At 40.6% G+C, this 17,885-nt stretch overlaps 3 protein-coding genes across 3 annotated transcripts; 2 read left to right on the top strand and 1 right to left on the bottom strand.

Moving 5' to 3' along the window:
* Nucleotides 1-1,940: 1,940 nt before the first annotated feature.
* Nucleotides 1,941-6,219, top strand: nfam1 (NFAT activating protein with ITAM motif 1). The gene is made up of 6 exons (XM_072383858.1): nucleotides 1,941-2,145; nucleotides 2,582-2,851; nucleotides 4,895-5,013; nucleotides 5,253-5,381; nucleotides 5,526-5,636; nucleotides 5,735-6,219. The coding sequence occupies exons 1-6, from the start codon at nucleotides 2,052-2,054 to the stop codon at nucleotides 5,795-5,797; spliced, it is 786 nt and encodes a 261-aa protein (XP_072239959.1). The 5' UTR covers nucleotides 1,941-2,051; the 3' UTR covers nucleotides 5,798-6,219.
* Nucleotides 6,220-6,394: 175 nt separating this feature from the next.
* On the top strand, nucleotides 6,395-12,398 carry f8a (coagulation factor VIII associated). Its single transcript, XM_072383350.1, has 12 exons — nucleotides 6,395-6,490; nucleotides 6,893-6,939; nucleotides 8,431-8,503; nucleotides 9,585-9,744; nucleotides 9,878-9,946; nucleotides 10,066-10,186; nucleotides 10,273-10,365; nucleotides 10,522-10,586; nucleotides 11,190-11,271; nucleotides 11,434-11,480; nucleotides 11,829-11,884; nucleotides 11,990-12,398. Exons 1-12 carry the CDS (start codon nucleotides 6,432-6,434, stop codon nucleotides 12,069-12,071), a joined length of 954 nt encoding a protein of 317 aa, XP_072239451.1. The 5' UTR covers nucleotides 6,395-6,431; the 3' UTR covers nucleotides 12,072-12,398.
* A 1,033-nt stretch (nucleotides 12,399-13,431) lies between these two features.
* emp1 (epithelial membrane protein 1) lies at nucleotides 13,432-17,481 on the bottom strand. Its single transcript, XM_072383857.1, has 4 exons — nucleotides 17,392-17,481; nucleotides 16,933-17,032; nucleotides 16,537-16,677; nucleotides 13,432-13,627 (listed from the first exon to the last, which is right to left on the bottom strand). The coding sequence occupies exons 1-4, from the start codon at nucleotides 17,464-17,466 to the stop codon at nucleotides 13,467-13,469; spliced, it is 477 nt and encodes a 158-aa protein (XP_072239958.1). The 5' UTR covers nucleotides 17,467-17,481; the 3' UTR covers nucleotides 13,432-13,466.
* Nucleotides 17,482-17,885: the final 404 nt, after the last annotated feature.

Below are 17,885 nucleotides of genomic sequence, written 5' to 3'. Positions count from 1 at the left end.
ATTAGACAAATATAGGACACTACTGGTTGACTTTTAGCTATTTGTTACTATTTGCTGATAGGCTGATTAGGGTCAACAAACTAAATCTTAGCCAATATATCTGCGCGTGCCTATTTAGAAGGTATGCACCGTTTATCCGATAGCCAATTGTTGATATCAACTGTTTTTGCCATTTGTCTTTTACTTTAATATCAGGGAAACAGCAAAACATACAATATGAAAAACAGCGAAACAGTAAGTATTTCAGCCTTTCATCACAGCATCGATCAACAAGCTGAATATCAACCGATGCTGATGTTAGGCTGATATATCTGTGCATCCCTGCTATCGAGTGCCACATACTCTTGGTAATGTAAGTATATTATAGTATATTTGAATGTTTACAAAAGAAACAATGAGAACTTTCTTTGGGAATGCTTTCAGAACATGTATTCCCATTTTTAAACTGATAGAAGTTCATTTGCAGGCCACACAGAGGTGTGGTAGTCAGCGCTATTGCCAAACAGTTGAGGTTCAAATCTAGGTTGGGTTCTTTTTGTCTGGAGTTTGCATGTTCTCCCTGTGCCTGTGTGGCTTTTCTACCGGCTACCTCCCACAGTCCAAGCAGATATATGTTAGGTTCATTTATGATCCAAAGTTGATTGGTATTAGACTAATCTAACTTGTCTTGTTTGTCTCTGTTGGCCATGTGATTTAGTGGCAACCTTACAAACTGCATCCTGCCTCTTGCCCTATGATAACTGGGCTTGGTTCCAGCCCCCATGTGACTCTGAAAAGGATGACATGGGCAAAGAAAATAGGTTGAACAAATGAAAGCTAATTTGCAAAAGCCTTTTTTTAAATGAAGTTTGCACCAGTTTGCAATCTCTTAAAAAGCGTGATTTAGAAAAATAAATCTAAACAGAAATCTAAACCTATCTGAGATAATGACTGAAACTGAAACATTCAATATGTCAGAGTGGAGTCAAAGATGCCACATTTTCCATATGAAACATTGCAAAGTCTACAGTCTGCATAAATTAGATGGTCATAAATAAATTGCTAAAAGATTCTTGCACAGTTGAGCAAAATTACTTTTGACCGCTTTATACTCAGGTTACAATCCCCAAAATATTCCCTCATTGGTATTAAAGATTTAAGAGAATTGTTATCAAAATATGCGTTTTGAATTGTGTCTCTTTCAACTTAAGAGCGAATCTCACCGTGTAAGTAAAAGATTTATAAACCTCACTTCCCGAGAAGGAGGGGAGACACAAAGTACAGGAATGAATTGTTCTTCATTGACTGGCATCCAGATGTTATTCCAGCTCTCAGTGTCTGTTTTCATGCTGAAGCAGAAGTGAGGTCAGAGTTGGCCTGATTGTATAGCCAGAGAGAAAATAGTGAAAACGTCAACTGGAGAGGAGGAGTGAAAAGAGAAAGAAAATAAGACAAACAAATGGAATTAAATAACAACAAGCACGGCATCTTAATATCTTTACGCCCCACTCAGCAAAGAGTTACCGCGTTGACGGCGTCACCCCTCTGTCGACAGCTGGTTCAAATTAACAACAGGCAATTTGTCACCTTCAGCTGAATTCCAACTAGACATGCACAGACACACACACACAACACAAGAGGATTTACGCGCTTGTGGCTGTTTTTTCTCCAACACTGTCTCACTGTGGAGGAAAGCCAACACTGCACTATGCTTCACCTCCAGAAGCTGATGAAACACCCACACAGCAGCCAAAAACACTCCTTTCCAACACGATACAGAGCAGGCTCAAGACCGTCCTCTGGTGGATGTGTCCCTGTGCTGTGTCCTGGCTTTCATGTTAGCAGTCAGAGTTGTAAATGTTCTGTCCATTTGTGTTGTGGCCCCTTTAATATCCTCCCTTGTGTCAGCTGCAAGGGAAAAAAGAAACAAAAAAAAAAGCGTTTTGAGGAAGTGTTGGTTTTGCTACATACAGGAAACTCATTGTTGCAGTTTGGTCACCATGACACAGTGAGCAGAAATATATAGAGGAACTTCAACAAAGTGGACTGCGTACACCTGAAACTAACACAAAATGGAAGCTCAACACTTCGGCCATCTTTCCCTAATGTTGACTTGGATACTTTTATTCGCGCTCCCCTCTGTGTGTACAGGAATGGGAACACCAGGTAAGCCATCCAAGCTATTCTCTAACTAGCATATATTTGACTGAGAAAACAAACGAGCTGTATGGTTTTTGTGGTCTCCGGTGGTCAAGTAACACCGACGTGTTTCTTTAGCATCACATTTACTGTAATCAGTGATTTTTTTTCCCATGATCATGAAATATTTGTCTTTGTCTTGCCCTTCGTAGATGTTTTTAGTTGATCTGTTTATCAGAACCATAACTGTCACAACTGTTTGTTATCAGTATGTGCTTAAAGACTTCAGAGTTTATGGTATTGATGATGCAAAGACTGAAAACCTCCACATCTGACATGTTGGCTCCAGCTCGTGTGGTAGTTTTACCTTGTTCTCACAGATTAATTTAATCTCTGTTTATTAACTTTTTTATTAATATTAATATGTAGCTCTAACATTAATGTCCATTGTGTCCCTTCGCAGTGATTACCCTGAAAAACAGAGTCTTTTTGGCCCTCCCAGGCGAAGATCTCAGAATTAACTGTACACTGGAGAAACCGGCAAACCAAACTCAGGACTACTTGAGTTGCTTCGGTCCCTCCCAAATACCTATATATAACGTTTCCATTGTCCCCACAACTCTTAAGCCGGTCAAAGAGAACCTGCTACTGCAGCTGAAGAACCTGAGCAGTTCAGGAAGATACTGCTGCAAATATAAAACTGCCAAGGTGTCCTGGTTTCTACGAGTGACAGGTGAGAACAAAAAGAGGAGGGCAATGATTCTGTAGTAAAGTGTTGTGACGTTTGAGAAAAACAGATTTATTGCAATTCTTACACTTCTCTTTTAAAAAAGTAGTAACTTGTCATTACTTTCAGTAAGAGTAATAACAATAACAATTTCCTGTAAAGGGCCTCATGTCTGTGAAAATAAGGAATTTGGCGATATCAGAGCAAGAAGAGTTCCTCCACATGTGACTTTGTCACAAAGGACAGTAATGGGTAAAATGAAACATTGTAGGGTTCACAAGTGAAGCACTACATGGTGAAAGGTCACTCAAATCTGAGTGCCTTTGGCCAAAATCCCCCTCTCAGCATGCAAAATCCCAATGATCAAACTTTGCTGGATGTCCGAAACCTCATAGTTCTGTATCATTCAACCTGTCCCACAATCAAAACAAGTATAAAGAGTGTTTGTTATTCCCCTTAAATTCAACCCATAATGACATCCTAGTACTGCTCCAACAAGCTGCAGGAGAGAAATCTCTCTCATACGAGCATTACCGCACGTGATAAGATTTCATTCTCAAGCATTTGGTTTAAGAAGGCATAAAGTGCAGGGCTTTCAATCACGTGCCTTAATTCAATGTGAGAATGACACCAATATATGACAGCTGTAACAAACTTTATTTCTGACACTAACATTGTTTGTTTCAAATCAAAACTATTTGGGTTAGAAAATAATCATATTGGGGCTAAAATGCATTCTTTTTTACAAAGACGAAAAATCATAATCATCCTTATGGATACCATTTTGCTGGTTATGACAAAACTTTGTCACGTCATGGTGGGATTTAGGCAATAACATCTCTTGGTTAGCGTTAGACATTAAAACTGCCTGGTTACAGCCACAAAAAGGAAGCTGGTTAGGTTTAAAAAACAAACAAACAAAAAAAAACATTCTTTTTACAATGTGATCTTCACCCTAATGGAGTGAATTGTTCTCTTCACATGCAGTAGCGCTCACAACCACAAGAGATCACATGTTTTACCTGCATGAATCTATGACTCTTCATTACTTCTTGTTGTTTTTCCTCTTTTTAATTTGTGCTTCCTTTTACTCTAACTTTTGTACAGGTACTCGCATTTCCCTTCCTTTCTTGTTTTATTTTCTTGAGGCTCACAAAGGCTTCCACATGCTAAGCTCTTTTTGAGTGATTGTCCATTTTGCCGTTGTAATGAATAGAGGTAATTATATAATATACCCACAGGCTTATTTATACATTTTCTTAACTGGGCTCATAATTTGAAAACTGCTGAGCTTCAAAACACTTTTTATCACATAGCAGATTAGTTTTAATTCAGAACTTATACAGCCATCGTCCTTTTTGCATTGATCACATTCAACAGGCATCTTTTATTGAGGCCTCCTTGTTGCCTTGCAGATTTTTTTAAGATCCTACTTTATGAAGTCAGCAAATTCCACAATATCCACGTTGTTTGCATTTCATACAGCACGTTTCAGCCTATTTATGACACTGTGATTAAGAGCAGGCGACTGCAGAATATCATTATATTTCCTCCTAAGAAGAAATTAAATAAGATTAAATGCGTGCTATAGCCATAAGGAAGCTCAGTCGATATTGACTTTTAAGTTTGTCGTGATTACTTTTGTCAATTAAATGCGTCACTGACATTAAATCCAGAATGATCAGATGTTTTTCACAACAATAACATTCGCAGTTTTAACGATTAACAATTTACAATTTAATTTGGCATGTTGTCTTTGTCCTGTTATTAAGTAGCCGCAGGGCTCAAATGATTTCTTGAATGCTTCAATTTTGCTTTACAGATTTCCGTTTTTGTCTTTATATTCTTCAAGAAATTTTGTGAACCTTTTCACCTCCAAAATTCATTCTTTGGTTCCTTAAACAAGTCTTCGGCCCCAGATTGAGAAACTTTTGGGATTTTTATTTTCCTGAATATTTTTCCCAGTGGAATAAATTCTTGACTGACAAGGAATCTGTCAGTCAGCCTCTGCATTCCAGCACAGACTGACATTTAATGTGTGTTTTCCAGGTAAAAGCAAGGAGGGGCTGGTGATGCTGGATTACCCAGAGATCATAGTGGCAGTCTTCACTGGTGTGCTTCTTGTCTTCAGTGTGGTCGGCTCGGTGTATGTCTTCAGAGGACATTGGGTAAGATGTGTCCCACACAGGAGTTAAGAAACAGCATGTTGAAAGATGTAACATTCACACAAAGTGTAACTGCATTTCTGAAGCTCCAGAGGAAGTTATGTTTTCTAGTACTTCAATGTAAAGGTCAAAAGATTAGTCAGAAGACAGAGCTTTTACAATTAGCCAACAATTGCCTAACAGCAGACAGTCTCCTATCAACCTGTAGTAATCAAGCCTCTTCTAAAACATCTATTTCTTAGAAAGAAAGGAACGCTGCGAGTGACACCGCTGACCAAGCACAGAAGCAAAAGACAGAAAGAAGGAGGGACACGGAGATTGAGAAAGAAAACATGGCTGTGACGACAGCTCAATCTACTTCTTTCTATGCTGTAAGCACCTTAATACTTAATACCTTAATACTTTAGAGAGACATATTTCACTTTAATTTAATGCTGCCATCACCTTTTTTTTTTCTTGAATTCACAAGTTCATTTTTGACATTTCTTGGACACTGACATGAGAAATTCTCTCAGAGCCTAGAGCCTCGACCCAGGTCCATCTATGATGTGTTGGAACCCTCAGCTGCCAGAACAGAGCCAGACCAGAATAAAGCAAATTCTAAGAAAAAGGAGCACCCAAAGATGGTTGGTAAACTTCTGATGTGTCGTCACAGCTGACTTTTCTGTGTAATGTCATAATAAAACATGCAACTGCTGAGCTGCCTTTAACTCTGCCCGTACAGGTGGTGCAACCCGCAGAAGACCAGGATGAAGGCGTATTTGAGTCTGTTTATGAAAACTTTTGAATCTTAAAAAAACTCATTATTAATATTGATATTTGGTATCGTCATCTGAGGATTTGCTTTTTTGTTGACATTCACGCCACTAAGAAAAAGCATTTGCAGTCTTTACTTCAAAGAAAGCAGTCAGACCACAACATTAATATAATCTGTTGTGAGTAAATGTCTTGAGTTCAAAATCTGTAAATATCAAATAAAAAACACACACACACAAAACAAACAAATTGAAGCATACAATTTACACATAAATGTGTTATACTGTTGTACAGAGAATAATTCTTAATAAATCATTAGCACAATAACATTATTTTAATAAAGTTATGGTTGATTATCCGTCATTTATACACTGTTTAGAGATTTAATTTATTGTTTAAAGATGTGTTGGACTAATGGTAGGTTTTAAATCTGCAATGAAACTACTTTCATGCTGTAAATAATGTATATATATGTGTGTGTGTGTGCTATTGTAATAATCATTGTAAATTGTTTTAATAAATGAGAAGAATAATTTGCCCGTGTTTTTTCTACGACATGAACCGTCCATGTACGTTAACCAATGAAATTTTGAGGTTTACTTTCTACTAGCCAATGCCAACGTTGCTGTCAGTGGAACTTCCTGGTTTGTTTTGCTGTGTTGATTATGGCTGCAGAGGGAGATTTTCTGGCGAGATACCGAGCCGTATCCAACAAACTGAAAAAGTAAGTAAGGCTTACACTATAAATATAATATTTCAAACAGTGCTAGGCATTAATATCAGGATTAGCGTAACTCCCTGAATGCTAAATTACGTTACAGCTAGCGCTAACAGATAAAGCTATCGCTAACTGTTTTCTCTTTAGGTGCTATTACTGTCATTGTCATAAACGTTTACGCATCCCGCAAGTGCACATATCCTGCAGTATATAATGCAGATAACATGTTGAGAGTTTTTATATTTTTAGTACAAGTCCGTTAAATATTAACAGCACCGTTATCATTTAATAAATGTTAGCCAATAGCTTACAAGAGCTCGCAATTATTTCTGCGTTCAGCAACTTTAAGGTTGAACAAGTTGGCTGCGATACACCAGGAATTAACAAGGTTTTGTTTTTCCATTGCAGACGCTTTCTCCGGAAGCCTAATGTGGCTGAGGCGAGTGAGCAGTTTGGTGAGTGGTTCTAATGAAATCGTTGCCTGTGCTAAGGAAGCAAATTGGCCACAAAGACTTCAATAAGACACTAAATGTGACACTAAATCAGAATGATTTACTTTCAACATCAGTACAACCTAAATGGGATGTACAATGTTTTCCACAGGTTTATATATCTATATATAGATATATATATATATATAGATATATATGAGAGAGAGACAGACACACACACACACACAAAACAACAACAACAAAAAATTGGTCACAAAACTACCTAAAAGACATTGGAAGGTAACTGAAGAGCTAATCAAAATTGGACAAAAACAGCTCCAGAGAGATGAAAAATGATCCCAAAGAGACACACAATTCCCAGAATGAGACAAATAACAACTACAAAGAGATGCAGTCTCACCACAAGAAAAAATGTATTTTAAGTCCCCAAAATGACAATGATCCAAATGAGACATACAATTTCAAGGAAAGGAAGCTAAATAGGAAAAAAAGAGTAGATGTGACACACAATCACTATTTATAATTGCATGGTTTGTGGTTGTTTTGTGTCCGCTTTCTTTTTTTCTTTTCTTTCAATTTAGGTGTCTTAAAGGGGAACTCCGGTATTTTTAAACCTTGATCTTATTTCTGGCATGAAATACATTGTGGCTACTTGTGGCTATAGGAGAGCTAACGGAGGGATTTCTACACCGGCACTCTACTGGGACCACTTCATCCACATGCCCCCCTGGAGCACAGTTTATTTACTCCTTTCTCTGTGACAGTCGGCTAACTTCACGCAGAGTTTGCTACTGCTACTTTTGTGCTACATAGCAGGATATTTATCAGATTTTGGCAACGTGAACGACAACTTTGAGTAAGATGGACGTTCTTACCGGAGTGAATGAGCTGTGTTGCAGCCATGCGTGTCGATGAAGTCCTCCCAGTAGAGGTGTGTGTAGAATTTCCTCCGTTAGCTCTCCTGTTGCTGCAAGTAGCCACATAACAGTAGCTATGTGCTAACAGAGCTATAGTACACGTTCGTTCTTTCATTCTTCTTAAAGTATTGGTGAAATAAAGACAGATAATGTCTTATTTAGAGGCTGCATCGTCCCTGCCCCGTTCACTCCGTTATATGGATATACACCTATTGTGAGTTGTCTAAATAGCTTCTGATGGACGCCGACTTTCGCCAAACTGTTCTCGGTGAGTACATAAACGTATTTAATGCCAGTAATAAGGTCTAGGTTTAAAAATACCGGAGTTCCCCTTTAATCTCTGGAAGAGTGAGTGTTGCTCTTTTCACAAATCTGTCTCAAGTTGTGCATTGTTTCACACTTTCTAATGCAGTGTTGTGTCCTGATACGTGTAAAACATACAGCAAGCATGACATGATGCCGCTCCAGTCTTCACCCAGTTTCTCCACCATGATAATGAAGAGCAGATGCCATCAGAATTTTTTCCCTGTTCACTTTTGTTTTTCATGTTCTTCACCATGTTCACTTGTGCTTCCAGGTCAGTTGGCAAAGGAGCTGAAGCAGCAGGACTGCCTTCAGTATGCTGCCTTCTGTAACCTGGCCATAGCTCGGTGAGTGAACACTTATAAGAGCCAACGTTTATCTTATCTCATCACGTTGCATGCTGTAAACCAGCGTTACTGTATGGTACATATTGAATGATATTGATGGCCTGACTAGAATTACAATAAAAATGGAACACGTCTTACAGAAAACTGGTAAGTTGGGAAAGCAAATATTGGACTTGGCACATGAAAGTTGAGAATGTATAGTGTTTCCACGTGTGTACTCCAGTCCTGAAATCCACCAAAGATGTTCCGAAGGGGTAAACGCTGATAATGCAAATGTTCACAGCATCGCTCTGAGCTTCCTGCGGAGATTTCCACCCAGCTCCCTCGTAAAATTTCCAGAAAATAACGGAGAGAGATGAAGTGTGAATGCAGCAGTTTGTTGGCCGTCTTCTGTTTTTTTTTTTTTTTTTGTTCCCAGCATACAAGCTGACTGGAAGTGGCTAGATGGGAGTATTTCTCTTGAATGAAAGGGGGGAACTGTTTGTCAGCAGATGAATGATCAAGGTTTATTATGCCCTTAATTAATGATGAAGTAAATGTGCTACAAAGGGGGGAAAAAAGACCAGCGATCACTCGCTTGTTCACACTTAGCCTGGAATCGAATGGAATTTTTTGAGATGGTGTGTTTCCGAGTTTTTGTGGAGGAAATTGAGACCAATGTGCCTGACTTCATAGTTGTTTTTTTGGCGGACTACGAGCAAATCCCAGAGGCCTTGTTCTAAATTTAAGACTCTGTGGAAAGTTTTGACAATAGTGGAGAAACCAGTTGTCCATGTGGTTTAGATTCATCCCTTCGCATCATACGATATTTCTGTGAATCTTTGCCTGTTTATGAGAACCGGACTTTAGAAAATGTTTGAATTTTTAACTTAACCCATTAAGGTCTGAGACGCTCTGAACGCGAGAGCAGCAAAAGATGGAGAAAAACTGCATTTGAATGATTGAGAACCATTCACCTAAATGATCTCTGATCAAAAGTATAGTCCAGGGGTTGTCCTTATTGCTCCAGAGTTTACCTGGGACTTTATAGTTCTAACAGTGATCCACATGCTGTCGCACGTTCCCAATGTCTTGGCTGCAGGTGTGAGCAGACTCTCTTCAATGCTCCTGGAGAAGCTCTGGCGCTAACCGATGCCGCCCGACTCTTTCTCTCGTCTGAGAAGGAGAACAGAGCCCTGCAGGCCCCGGGCTTTGATGAGCACCTTCAAGCTGCACTCAACTGCTACAGTTTTGCCATCAAGGTACATAACAATCTCAGCTTGGTGACGACAGCACAGTACATTCTGGAATGCCTGCACAGACACGGTCTGCAGAATAGATCCTTCACTGCATTCCTGTTTTGTGACTGAATGCTGATGTGGAAATGGATTACAGGTGTATATTGAGATGAACCAGCCCGTGATGGCAGCCAGCCTGTGTTTGGAACTTGGCAACGCACTCAAGGTTGGATCATAGCTTGAAGCTGTCTCATAAGATAAATGAGGCAGATTTTTGATTTGATATTTTTGCTCATATGTAATCCAAATGGTATCTTAATTAATTAAAGCTCTATACATCAATAGGAAATGAACAGACCAGGCGAGGCCATCGTCCACTTTCAGAGGGCTGCAGAGTTACAGACGCAGACGCCAGTTGAAGCTCTGCTGTCGATGGGAGAAATGGCCACCTGTAAAATCCTCACTCGTGAGTTCAGACAGGCTGTGCTCTTTGTGCTGCGTATTGGATGATTTGACCCATGTTGTCTGACTCTACCTCTTGCTTCTTTGCAGGGGACTACGACGGTGCTTTGTCGGTGTTCACAGAGATGCAGCTGATGTGTCAGGAGAGAGGACTGCAGCTCCCAGGCACCACCACCCCTGTCGGTGAGGCTCTTTGGAAAGTTTTATCTGCAGAATACTCTCACGTAGAGACGTAAAGGTTTATTTGATCCCCAGTGATCAAAGTTGTTGTAGAATGTTTCTCGATTACACTGACTTGTGACAGTGTGGAAAACTGACTAGTCATCATTTGTCCTAAAGGTGCATTTTTGGACATTGTGGCAAAATGTGAAATCTCCAGAGTACTACTGCTGATGTTGCTTGAGGTAAGTGTGTTGAAGATTCTTCCTCATTTCATTTATAAAGACAAACATTGTTTGACATAGTAAAATGGAGTAGAAAATAATTTGATCTTATGTATGAAACAAGCCTGTCATTATTAAATTCCTAATTATAAAGATGTATTTCGGAATTCTATTGGCAGTTGTGATGAAACACAAAGCATTTTTTCATCAATACAGCCAAAAACCCAAGAAGGCTACTCTCAGTATCACATTAGTCTGTTCTTTTGTCAGATGGCTGAATGCATCAGAATTGAATTGTGATTGAAAATCAGCCCATTCAGATTGTGTCACCGTGCAGTCACTTAAAGAGTTTCCAGACTGCCGCTCTGCTCTAATAAAATCCTGATTTTTTATAACCGCAGCGTCATCTGATAAAATCACCATTCAAGTAACTTAAAGACAAAGTCTGTGCATGATTTCGGCCGTACTTACATGCATGATGAGCTTCTTCTTTCCATAATGTCATTATGAGGCATTCTGTTAAAACTATAATTGTGAATAAAATAAAAGGACACAGTACATCCCATGTTGGCTTGTCGGTGCGGCGACACTTTAATGACCCAGCCTTGCTTTTCCTGTGTGCAGCCTCCGCCTCAGAAGTTGCTCCCAGAACACGCTCAGACCCTGGAGAGATACGCATGGGAGTCCTTTGACCCTCACAGTCAAGGTACACGCTCCTCAGTATTCAACTTTTCAGTTTTCCTTTTTTAAAATGGAAAAAAGTAAATGATTTCCGCTTGTCTCACTGAGAGTTCAGAACTTGTCTCATGAATCAAGTGAGCAACACTTCCTTGCACTGTTGTAAATGGGAATGTTTTCACTCCTTCAGTGACCTTCCTGCCTGAGAACGTCTTCCTGCTCCTGCAGTCTATTGTGGTGAGTTTCATGAGCCACACGCTTTTGTGCAGTTCACAGGGTTTTTATCACCCCTCCTTCCTCTGAAAATGCACAAAAAAAGATCATTTCCGAGCCTTCACACGACAGTGATGAATGTGTCTGAGTATCTTGTCTTTTGGCAGCAAAATAGTTTTTCCACGCTGCAATGTTTTTGTGGTGTCAGTGTTTGCAGACTTATCCCTGCGTATTTTTTTTAAATGAACCAAAAACACTCTGAATCCAACTTGAGAAAATAAGCGCTCGGAAGACTGAGACCTCCACAAGCTCGTCTGAATCTGCAGTCCCTTTTTTGTCAGTGTTGTGTGTAACGGGAGATGTGTTCTGCAGATGGCGTGTCAGGAGAAAGACACAGAGTCCCTCAAGTCTCTCCAGACTGAGCTGTGGTGAGCATGCACCATTTCCATCATGTGATGCCGATCGGGAAGCGTTTCATCTGTTTATTCATTTGCCGTACTGATCACGTTTCTGTGTGCTTTTTCTCCCTGCAGGCCGTTCCTGACAGCCGAGCAGAATCATCTCCTCCACCTGGTGGTTCAGGAGCGAATAACACCGTCTGGTCAAGGCATTTAGTACAGTCCAGCTCTTACTCACTTCTTCTGGGAACAATAATTTATATCATGGAACATTCCTGCTTCTGACTGGGTCTGTTGTAAGGCCTGAAGAAGGGTTGCTTTCAAGACTTGGGTGTTGTAACTTGCACGTAATGCAGAACTGTGCCCTCACCGAGTTGTGTAGAAAGCGATAAAAATCAAGCATAATTTTCCTAATGTTGTGTTTACTTGCTTACTAATTCAAGTGACGTGTATAAAACTGGATCGGATCGTGTGTTTATTGCGTAAAAGCCTTTCCACAATGACTGTATTTCCAGTGGTTTAATAGATGCAACCTGAACCCTCATGAGTTTTAATTTGTTTTATTAGTAAATGAAATGGCTTCAATTCCAATATTATTACAAACACTCCTTTTAATGCATATTTCTGTTGCGAGGCGGAATATAACACCACTGACGTCCATCCCTGGATCACTTAATGTTCACTTGTACAAAATGATAGCAGCCAACTACAGACACAAAATCAAACCTGGATTAAAAAAAACAAAAACACTCAATACAAAATGCTACAAAAATATTATGGTTACATTGTACATAGACTGAGAAGGGATACACTACACCTCAGTTGTAAAATAATGATAAATGAATTAAACTAATCGGTGTTGTGATGCAAGGTTTGAGTTTCCTGATTGTTCCGAGCACGGAAGCGGGTTCCATCTCCGTAGTAACCGTCTGCTTCACTACGTGTTACACCAGATGACAAGTACTTATTTTAGGCCAAAGTACCTCGCAAGGGCTGTCTCTGAAGGCATTCGTGATCTCACATCACTTTGTAAAAATAGAAAAAGAAAAAGAAAAATAGTAACATGTGGGAATGCGTTTGGTCACTTTTTTTTTTTTAAACAAAGCAGATGAGAGGATTGATGTCACCCTTTCGTCTGCCAAGTATGACACTGCACTCAGCAGCCTGTCAGCAGAGCATAAAGTGTTAGCATCAAGTCCCTGTTGAGTTTTCTTCTACCTCCTTTTCAAAAGAGTTGTGACAATCTTGCCATCTCTCAGCAAAACGGCAAGTTAGAGTATTTCTGGAAATGCTTAAAGCACGCCGTTAAAAACGCTGGCACGTTTGGGCTCAGTTCGCCGAACCTAATCCTAACTAGACAAAGAAAAAAAAGTTTACGGTTGCACCGCTGAGAGTAAGGGGAAGCACATTTTTCATCATGACTCTCTTAAACTCAATTCACTATATTGAAAATATCAAAATTGGCTCCTGTTAGCATTTGAACAAATTCACGTGTCCCAAACTGCAGATGGTTTCTGAACAGTCCTGAAGATGTCCACCTTACCCTTTTACCCACCCCCCCACCCCATTTACAGAGGAACGTGACCCCGCCCTCGTTCTTTTTTTCATCCTCTCACTCGCTCTTCTTCCGCAGGACAAGGTAGATGATCGTTAAGATGAAAGAGAGGACGAAAGAGATCCATGCCAGGATGTAGCAGTGCCCGTACCCTCCTGTTGTTTCATTGGTGTGAAGCTCAGCTGTGTAGATTGAGGCTGCTATCATTATACACAGGCCTGCAGGAGAGAGAGAGGGGGGGGGGTTACACCCAGACAAGGCAATTAGAAAGCCATTAGCTTCCCTCTTAGAAGATAAGCATCACGAACAAATGCAAGTACTTCCACAGCAGTCATGAGTCATGGGATGACAAACAAGGCGGCTTCACCTTTTCCATTTCTCTGGCGATATAAACTCATCACAACATGTCAAAAAGCTGTTGTACTGGGTGTAAGTTTGTTACGCCGCAGCGTCGTCTGTGATCGTCCATAATCGACCCACAGCGTGATTTGTTCAAAACTAAAAACATTTTCCTCCGCTGAGGAGAGAGGTGAGGCCTGGGTTTTCAAAGCAAAGAAATTGTCTTTTCTTTTTTTTTTCCCTAAGAGCAAGAACCTATTACACATAAAAAAACATCCTCTATTCATTACCTCTTGGTCGAAGCCTTCTTGTTGAGAGGCCATAGGGCTAACTACTGCTGTCAAAGTGCCCCACTGGTTCTGTCGACTGAGAGTATTTTATATATGTATGTACATATAAAACACATTTCTGATCAATTTACACAGTATTTGTGCATCTGAAGGTCCCACCAACTCAAAAACGCCCACAAACATTAGGCTTCCTTGGTCTGAAAATATATAATTAAGTGAGCAGTTAAAATTTGCATTGGATTTCTACATCCCACTCCCAGCTCAGAGTGCAAATATCCAGCCTCCTCATCTTTATTTACACCCAAATTCAAGTTTGAATCATAGTATATTCGTCGTGTCTCAGAAGAGGGAAATCAAAAATCTTTTCCTCTTGCTTTTTGCTTTGCAATTAGAAGCAAATTGCCATCAGCAGTTATATAAATCATTTAAGAAAAGAATTACTGGGCCTAGTGATGCTTGGAAGTTTCAAATTCCACATTCCATTTGTCCCTGAAGGCACCGGTATTACAACAACAAACTTTTGTTAAAAGCAGCAAAAGTTCTTCAGATTACCCCCAAAAAAACGCAACCAAAAACACGGAGGCCTGGTGTGACAGAGAAGCCCGAGGTTCATCGAGCTGATATCTAACGGAGCGTTACAACGTCACTTTGAGCAGCCAGCTGGACGATGTGTTGCTTCAACCTTCTTTCCTCAGGCTTTCTGCGGTGTGGTGTTTTAATAAAGGGCCGCAGGAAGGTGTGGTGTTCAGCACTGTCGCCTCACAGCAAGAGTCAATGAATCTTGGCGTCTCTGTGATGAGTTTGGATGATCTCCCCGTGCACGTGTGGGTTCTCTCTGGGTACCCTGGCTTCCTCTCACCATCCAAAACATGCACCTTAGCTAACTCGATTGACTGCATGAGTGGGCGTGAGCGCATGGGTGTTTTATCTGGTTTGTCTCTGTGATAACAGCGTGGACACCGCCTCTCACCCATTGGCAGCTGGCATAAGCTCCAGCCCCCCTGCAACTCTGAATTCGATAAAGCGGGTATAATAGAAAATAATGGATGGATGGATGGTGTTTTAATAACCTGGGCCAACTCAACATATGACTCGTGACAACTCATGACAAGATTGTGCCTCTAATAAGGAGCGAGGCGAGCTGTCCTCGACTGAACTGCAGGCGAGGGAAATGTACATATTCAAGAAGAAACTTGCTAGTCAAGAGGCTTTCATTCAGTCTGAGATCTGTGTGTTGTGTGTGCCTGTGTGAGCTTTTAAGCAAATATGCTTTCTCAAAGGGTAACCGTATACTTCGTCTTATTGCGTGTAATCGTTTTCTGTCCAAATTTCCTTTAGGATGGAAGTTTGAGGCTGAAGGACAGATCTTAGAATACACCCCATAGATATGAGGAGTGGAGTTGAGCTACTAAGTCAAATTCTAACGTGTTCAAATGCCAGTTAAGCAACAAAATGTGCATTATAAACATTCAGTGCACAGTTTCTAGCCCTGTATCACACTATCTCTGAATGAGCAGAAATTCCTTCAGATGAAAAAGGTCTTTCGTGTGTAGAAAGCGTGACTGTTACATCCGTGCATCCCTACTGATTTCAGAACTGTAAATCAAAAATGGCTCACATTTGCAGAGTTCAGCCTCTCAAATGTGAGGATTAGATACTTTGTTGTTGTACAAGATAGTAAACTGAAATCTGAACATTAGCAGCTGTTGACTTCAGCTGTGAGAACATTTAGTTGCTGTTGTTCTAACTGAAGCAGCATGCTTTGGGAATGTTTTCTCCCGGCAGACTGACAGACAAAAGCTTTTGAAACCTAAACACAAAGGCAAGTTAAATCATGACGACTGAAGTCAAACTTGAAGGCTGTCAAACATTTAGAAGTAAGGTACTAACCGTTTGTTTTCACACTATTATATGCATGAACCAGTTTGGAAAGCAAACATGCCCACAGCAGTGATAGGAATCACACGCAGTTTGAACCACAAAAGTAAAACAAGAGCCACCATTTTCTGCCTCTCCGTCTTAGTTCATTTATTTTGGAAGCAGCCGCCAAGTTTTAAGTTCAAAGCTATCAGACTAAATGATTCAGCTGCAGAGAAATATGAGTCTTAAACTGTTCCGCCCTTTTACATCACCACTGGTCTCACAGTGACAGTGCAAGGGTTTATGGGTGGTGCATTCTCTTAATTCAGGATAAAAGACAAGCCTGGTGACTCCCCCCACCCACCCATCACCCAGATATAAACTTTTCTTTCTTTCTTTCTTTCTTTTAAAAGCCACATAAAAAGCCTACTTTTCTTTACGCTTTGTATTCAATCGCCACTTTATGTTGCAGGCTGGGTGGTAACCAAAAAAACACTGAGGTTTTATTGTGCTGTTAATCTCAGTCAGTCAAGCATTTAAAAAAAAAAACATCCTTTATAAGTATATACAGCTTTCAGGAGTAAGTAAATTGATTATTTCCTGTGGCCGCACATCACATCTGACCCCGGGTTACTTACAGGCGAACAGCTGTAAAATGCCAGTGAAGGTGAACCTCTGGCCTTTGGGCAGGGTGAACAGCTGAGCCAGAAACACAAACAGGGCCAGGATGGCAAAAACACAGGCCAGCACCGATGTGGCCTGCACCGACTGGAGGAACTCTGCAGCGGCAGCACAACAGAGGAGACACACAGTGAGTCAGGGTTCAACAGTAACAGATACAAGAAAATGTTAACCTTTCAGCCACGTTTACTTTGAATTTTACACCATTACTGCCACTTATTGATCCATTAATAGCATCAATGTTTCCGTTAGAGACACTTATTGCATGGTCCTGGATAAAGCTTCCCAAACATCCTTTATGTTGCTTCTATCTTTGCAAATGATGTAGCCTTTCAAACCTGCTTGGAGTTTACCTTCTGGGGAGTCCCTCTGGTTAAAGTAATGCCAGTCTGAGTTTGTCAACTCCCACTTGCCCCACAGGTCTGTTGACACTGTATCAGTGATCCACCAGGCCTGAGGAGAAGAATAAATGCAGATTGAAAGAGCAGAATAAAAAAAAGAAACATTTGTTCACTGAAATGATCATTTGGGATTTGTTTTTGCAGATTTTAATATCAGCAGTTTTCACACACATGAGCTCATTTATGATTTTATGAGTACCATTGAACCTGTTCTTATGGAGGTGTTAAAGATTTGCAACACTGACTGTCAAAAACATGCAGTGACATTCCTCTCCTGGCTACTTCCTCGTGGTTTAAATGCCTGGCTGGGGTGTTTGATTTGTTTTTGTTTGCAGTGAAACTGTGAAGGAGCTTTTGGTTGATGTCTGTGAACCCAGAAAAACCCCCAAAAGTATAACAGAGCTTTCTTACATTGTCAATCGTGGCCACCAGAAGCATGATGATGGTTGTGATGTGCAGAGCAACGATTCCCACCAGCACCAACATTGCGGCCCCTAGAAACTGATAAGAAGAATGCGGATGAGCGCGTATCACAATTTCATTTCCAAGCGCAGGCTTATGTAACACAGGCGTTCACGGGAGGACACATCAAAACTTTAAATTAGGAGAGAGGATCCGTTGCTTGCAAGTCCAAACTCGCCCCACGCTTCTTACGGTTAGACTTTTGAAAAACGCACATCTGGAGTCAGACACGTCACAGGTCCCTGCTCAATACAGTCGATGGTTTTTACGCCCGAAAAACGTTTCTCTTTATAACGTGTTCTGTTGAGCCAGACAGCTCGGGTGAATTCGCATCCACCCACAAAATCGCCTCCGTTTGCTTATCGGCTCATTTTTCCACAGCTTTCTCCCGTTTCCGTCGACGAGAAAGGCGCGTTTGTGCGGGCATTCCCAAATGGATGCCT

The sequence above is a fragment of the Leuresthes tenuis genome, unplaced genomic scaffold, assembly GCF_036924035.1.
Source record: "Leuresthes tenuis unplaced genomic scaffold, fLeuTen1.0.hap1 SCAF_4, whole genome shotgun sequence".
NCBI classification, from domain to species: Eukaryota; Metazoa; Chordata; class Actinopteri; order Atheriniformes; family Atherinopsidae; genus Leuresthes; species Leuresthes tenuis.
Note: the sequence above shows the minus strand (reverse complement) of the source record. Positions and strands in the feature narration are given on the sequence as shown.

What these genes read in the sequence shown, in the direction of transcription:
- f8a (XM_072383350.1), top strand. Translation starts at nt 6,432, where the DNA reads ATGGCTGCAGAGGGAGATTTTCTGGCGAGATACCGAGCCGTATCCAAC. An exon ending in TGAGGCGAGTGAGCAGTTTG is followed by an intron (nt 6,940 to 8,430) that starts GTGAGTGGTTCT and finishes TTGTGCTTCCAG; the next exon opens with GTCAGTTGGCAAAGGAGCTG. An exon ending in AGGCACCACCACCCCTGTCG is followed by an intron (nt 10,366 to 10,521) that starts GTGAGGCTCTTT and finishes TTTGTCCTAAAG; the next exon opens with GTGCATTTTTGGACATTGTG.
- nfam1 (XM_072383858.1), top strand. Translation starts at nt 2,052, where the DNA reads ATGGAAGCTCAACACTTCGGCCATCTTTCCCTAATGTTGACTTGGATA. An exon ending in AATCTACTTCTTTCTATGCT is followed by an intron (nt 5,382 to 5,525) that starts GTAAGCACCTTA and finishes AAATTCTCTCAG; the next exon opens with AGCCTAGAGCCTCGACCCAG. An exon ending in AAAAGGAGCACCCAAAGATG is followed by an intron (nt 5,637 to 5,734) that starts GTTGGTAAACTT and finishes CTGCCCGTACAG; the next exon opens with GTGGTGCAACCCGCAGAAGA.
- emp1 (XM_072383857.1), bottom strand. Translation starts at nt 17,466, where the DNA reads ATGTTGGTGCTGGTGGGAATCGTTGCTCTGCACATCACAACCATCATC. An exon ending in TGGTGGCCACGATTGACAAT is followed by an intron (nt 17,033 to 17,391) that starts GTAAGAAAGCTC and finishes TCTTCTCCTCAG; the next exon opens with GCCTGGTGGATCACTGATAC. An exon ending in CCAGAGGGACTCCCCAGAAG is followed by an intron (nt 16,678 to 16,932) that starts GTAAACTCCAAG and finishes CTGCCGCTGCAG; the next exon opens with AGTTCCTCCAGTCGGTGCAG.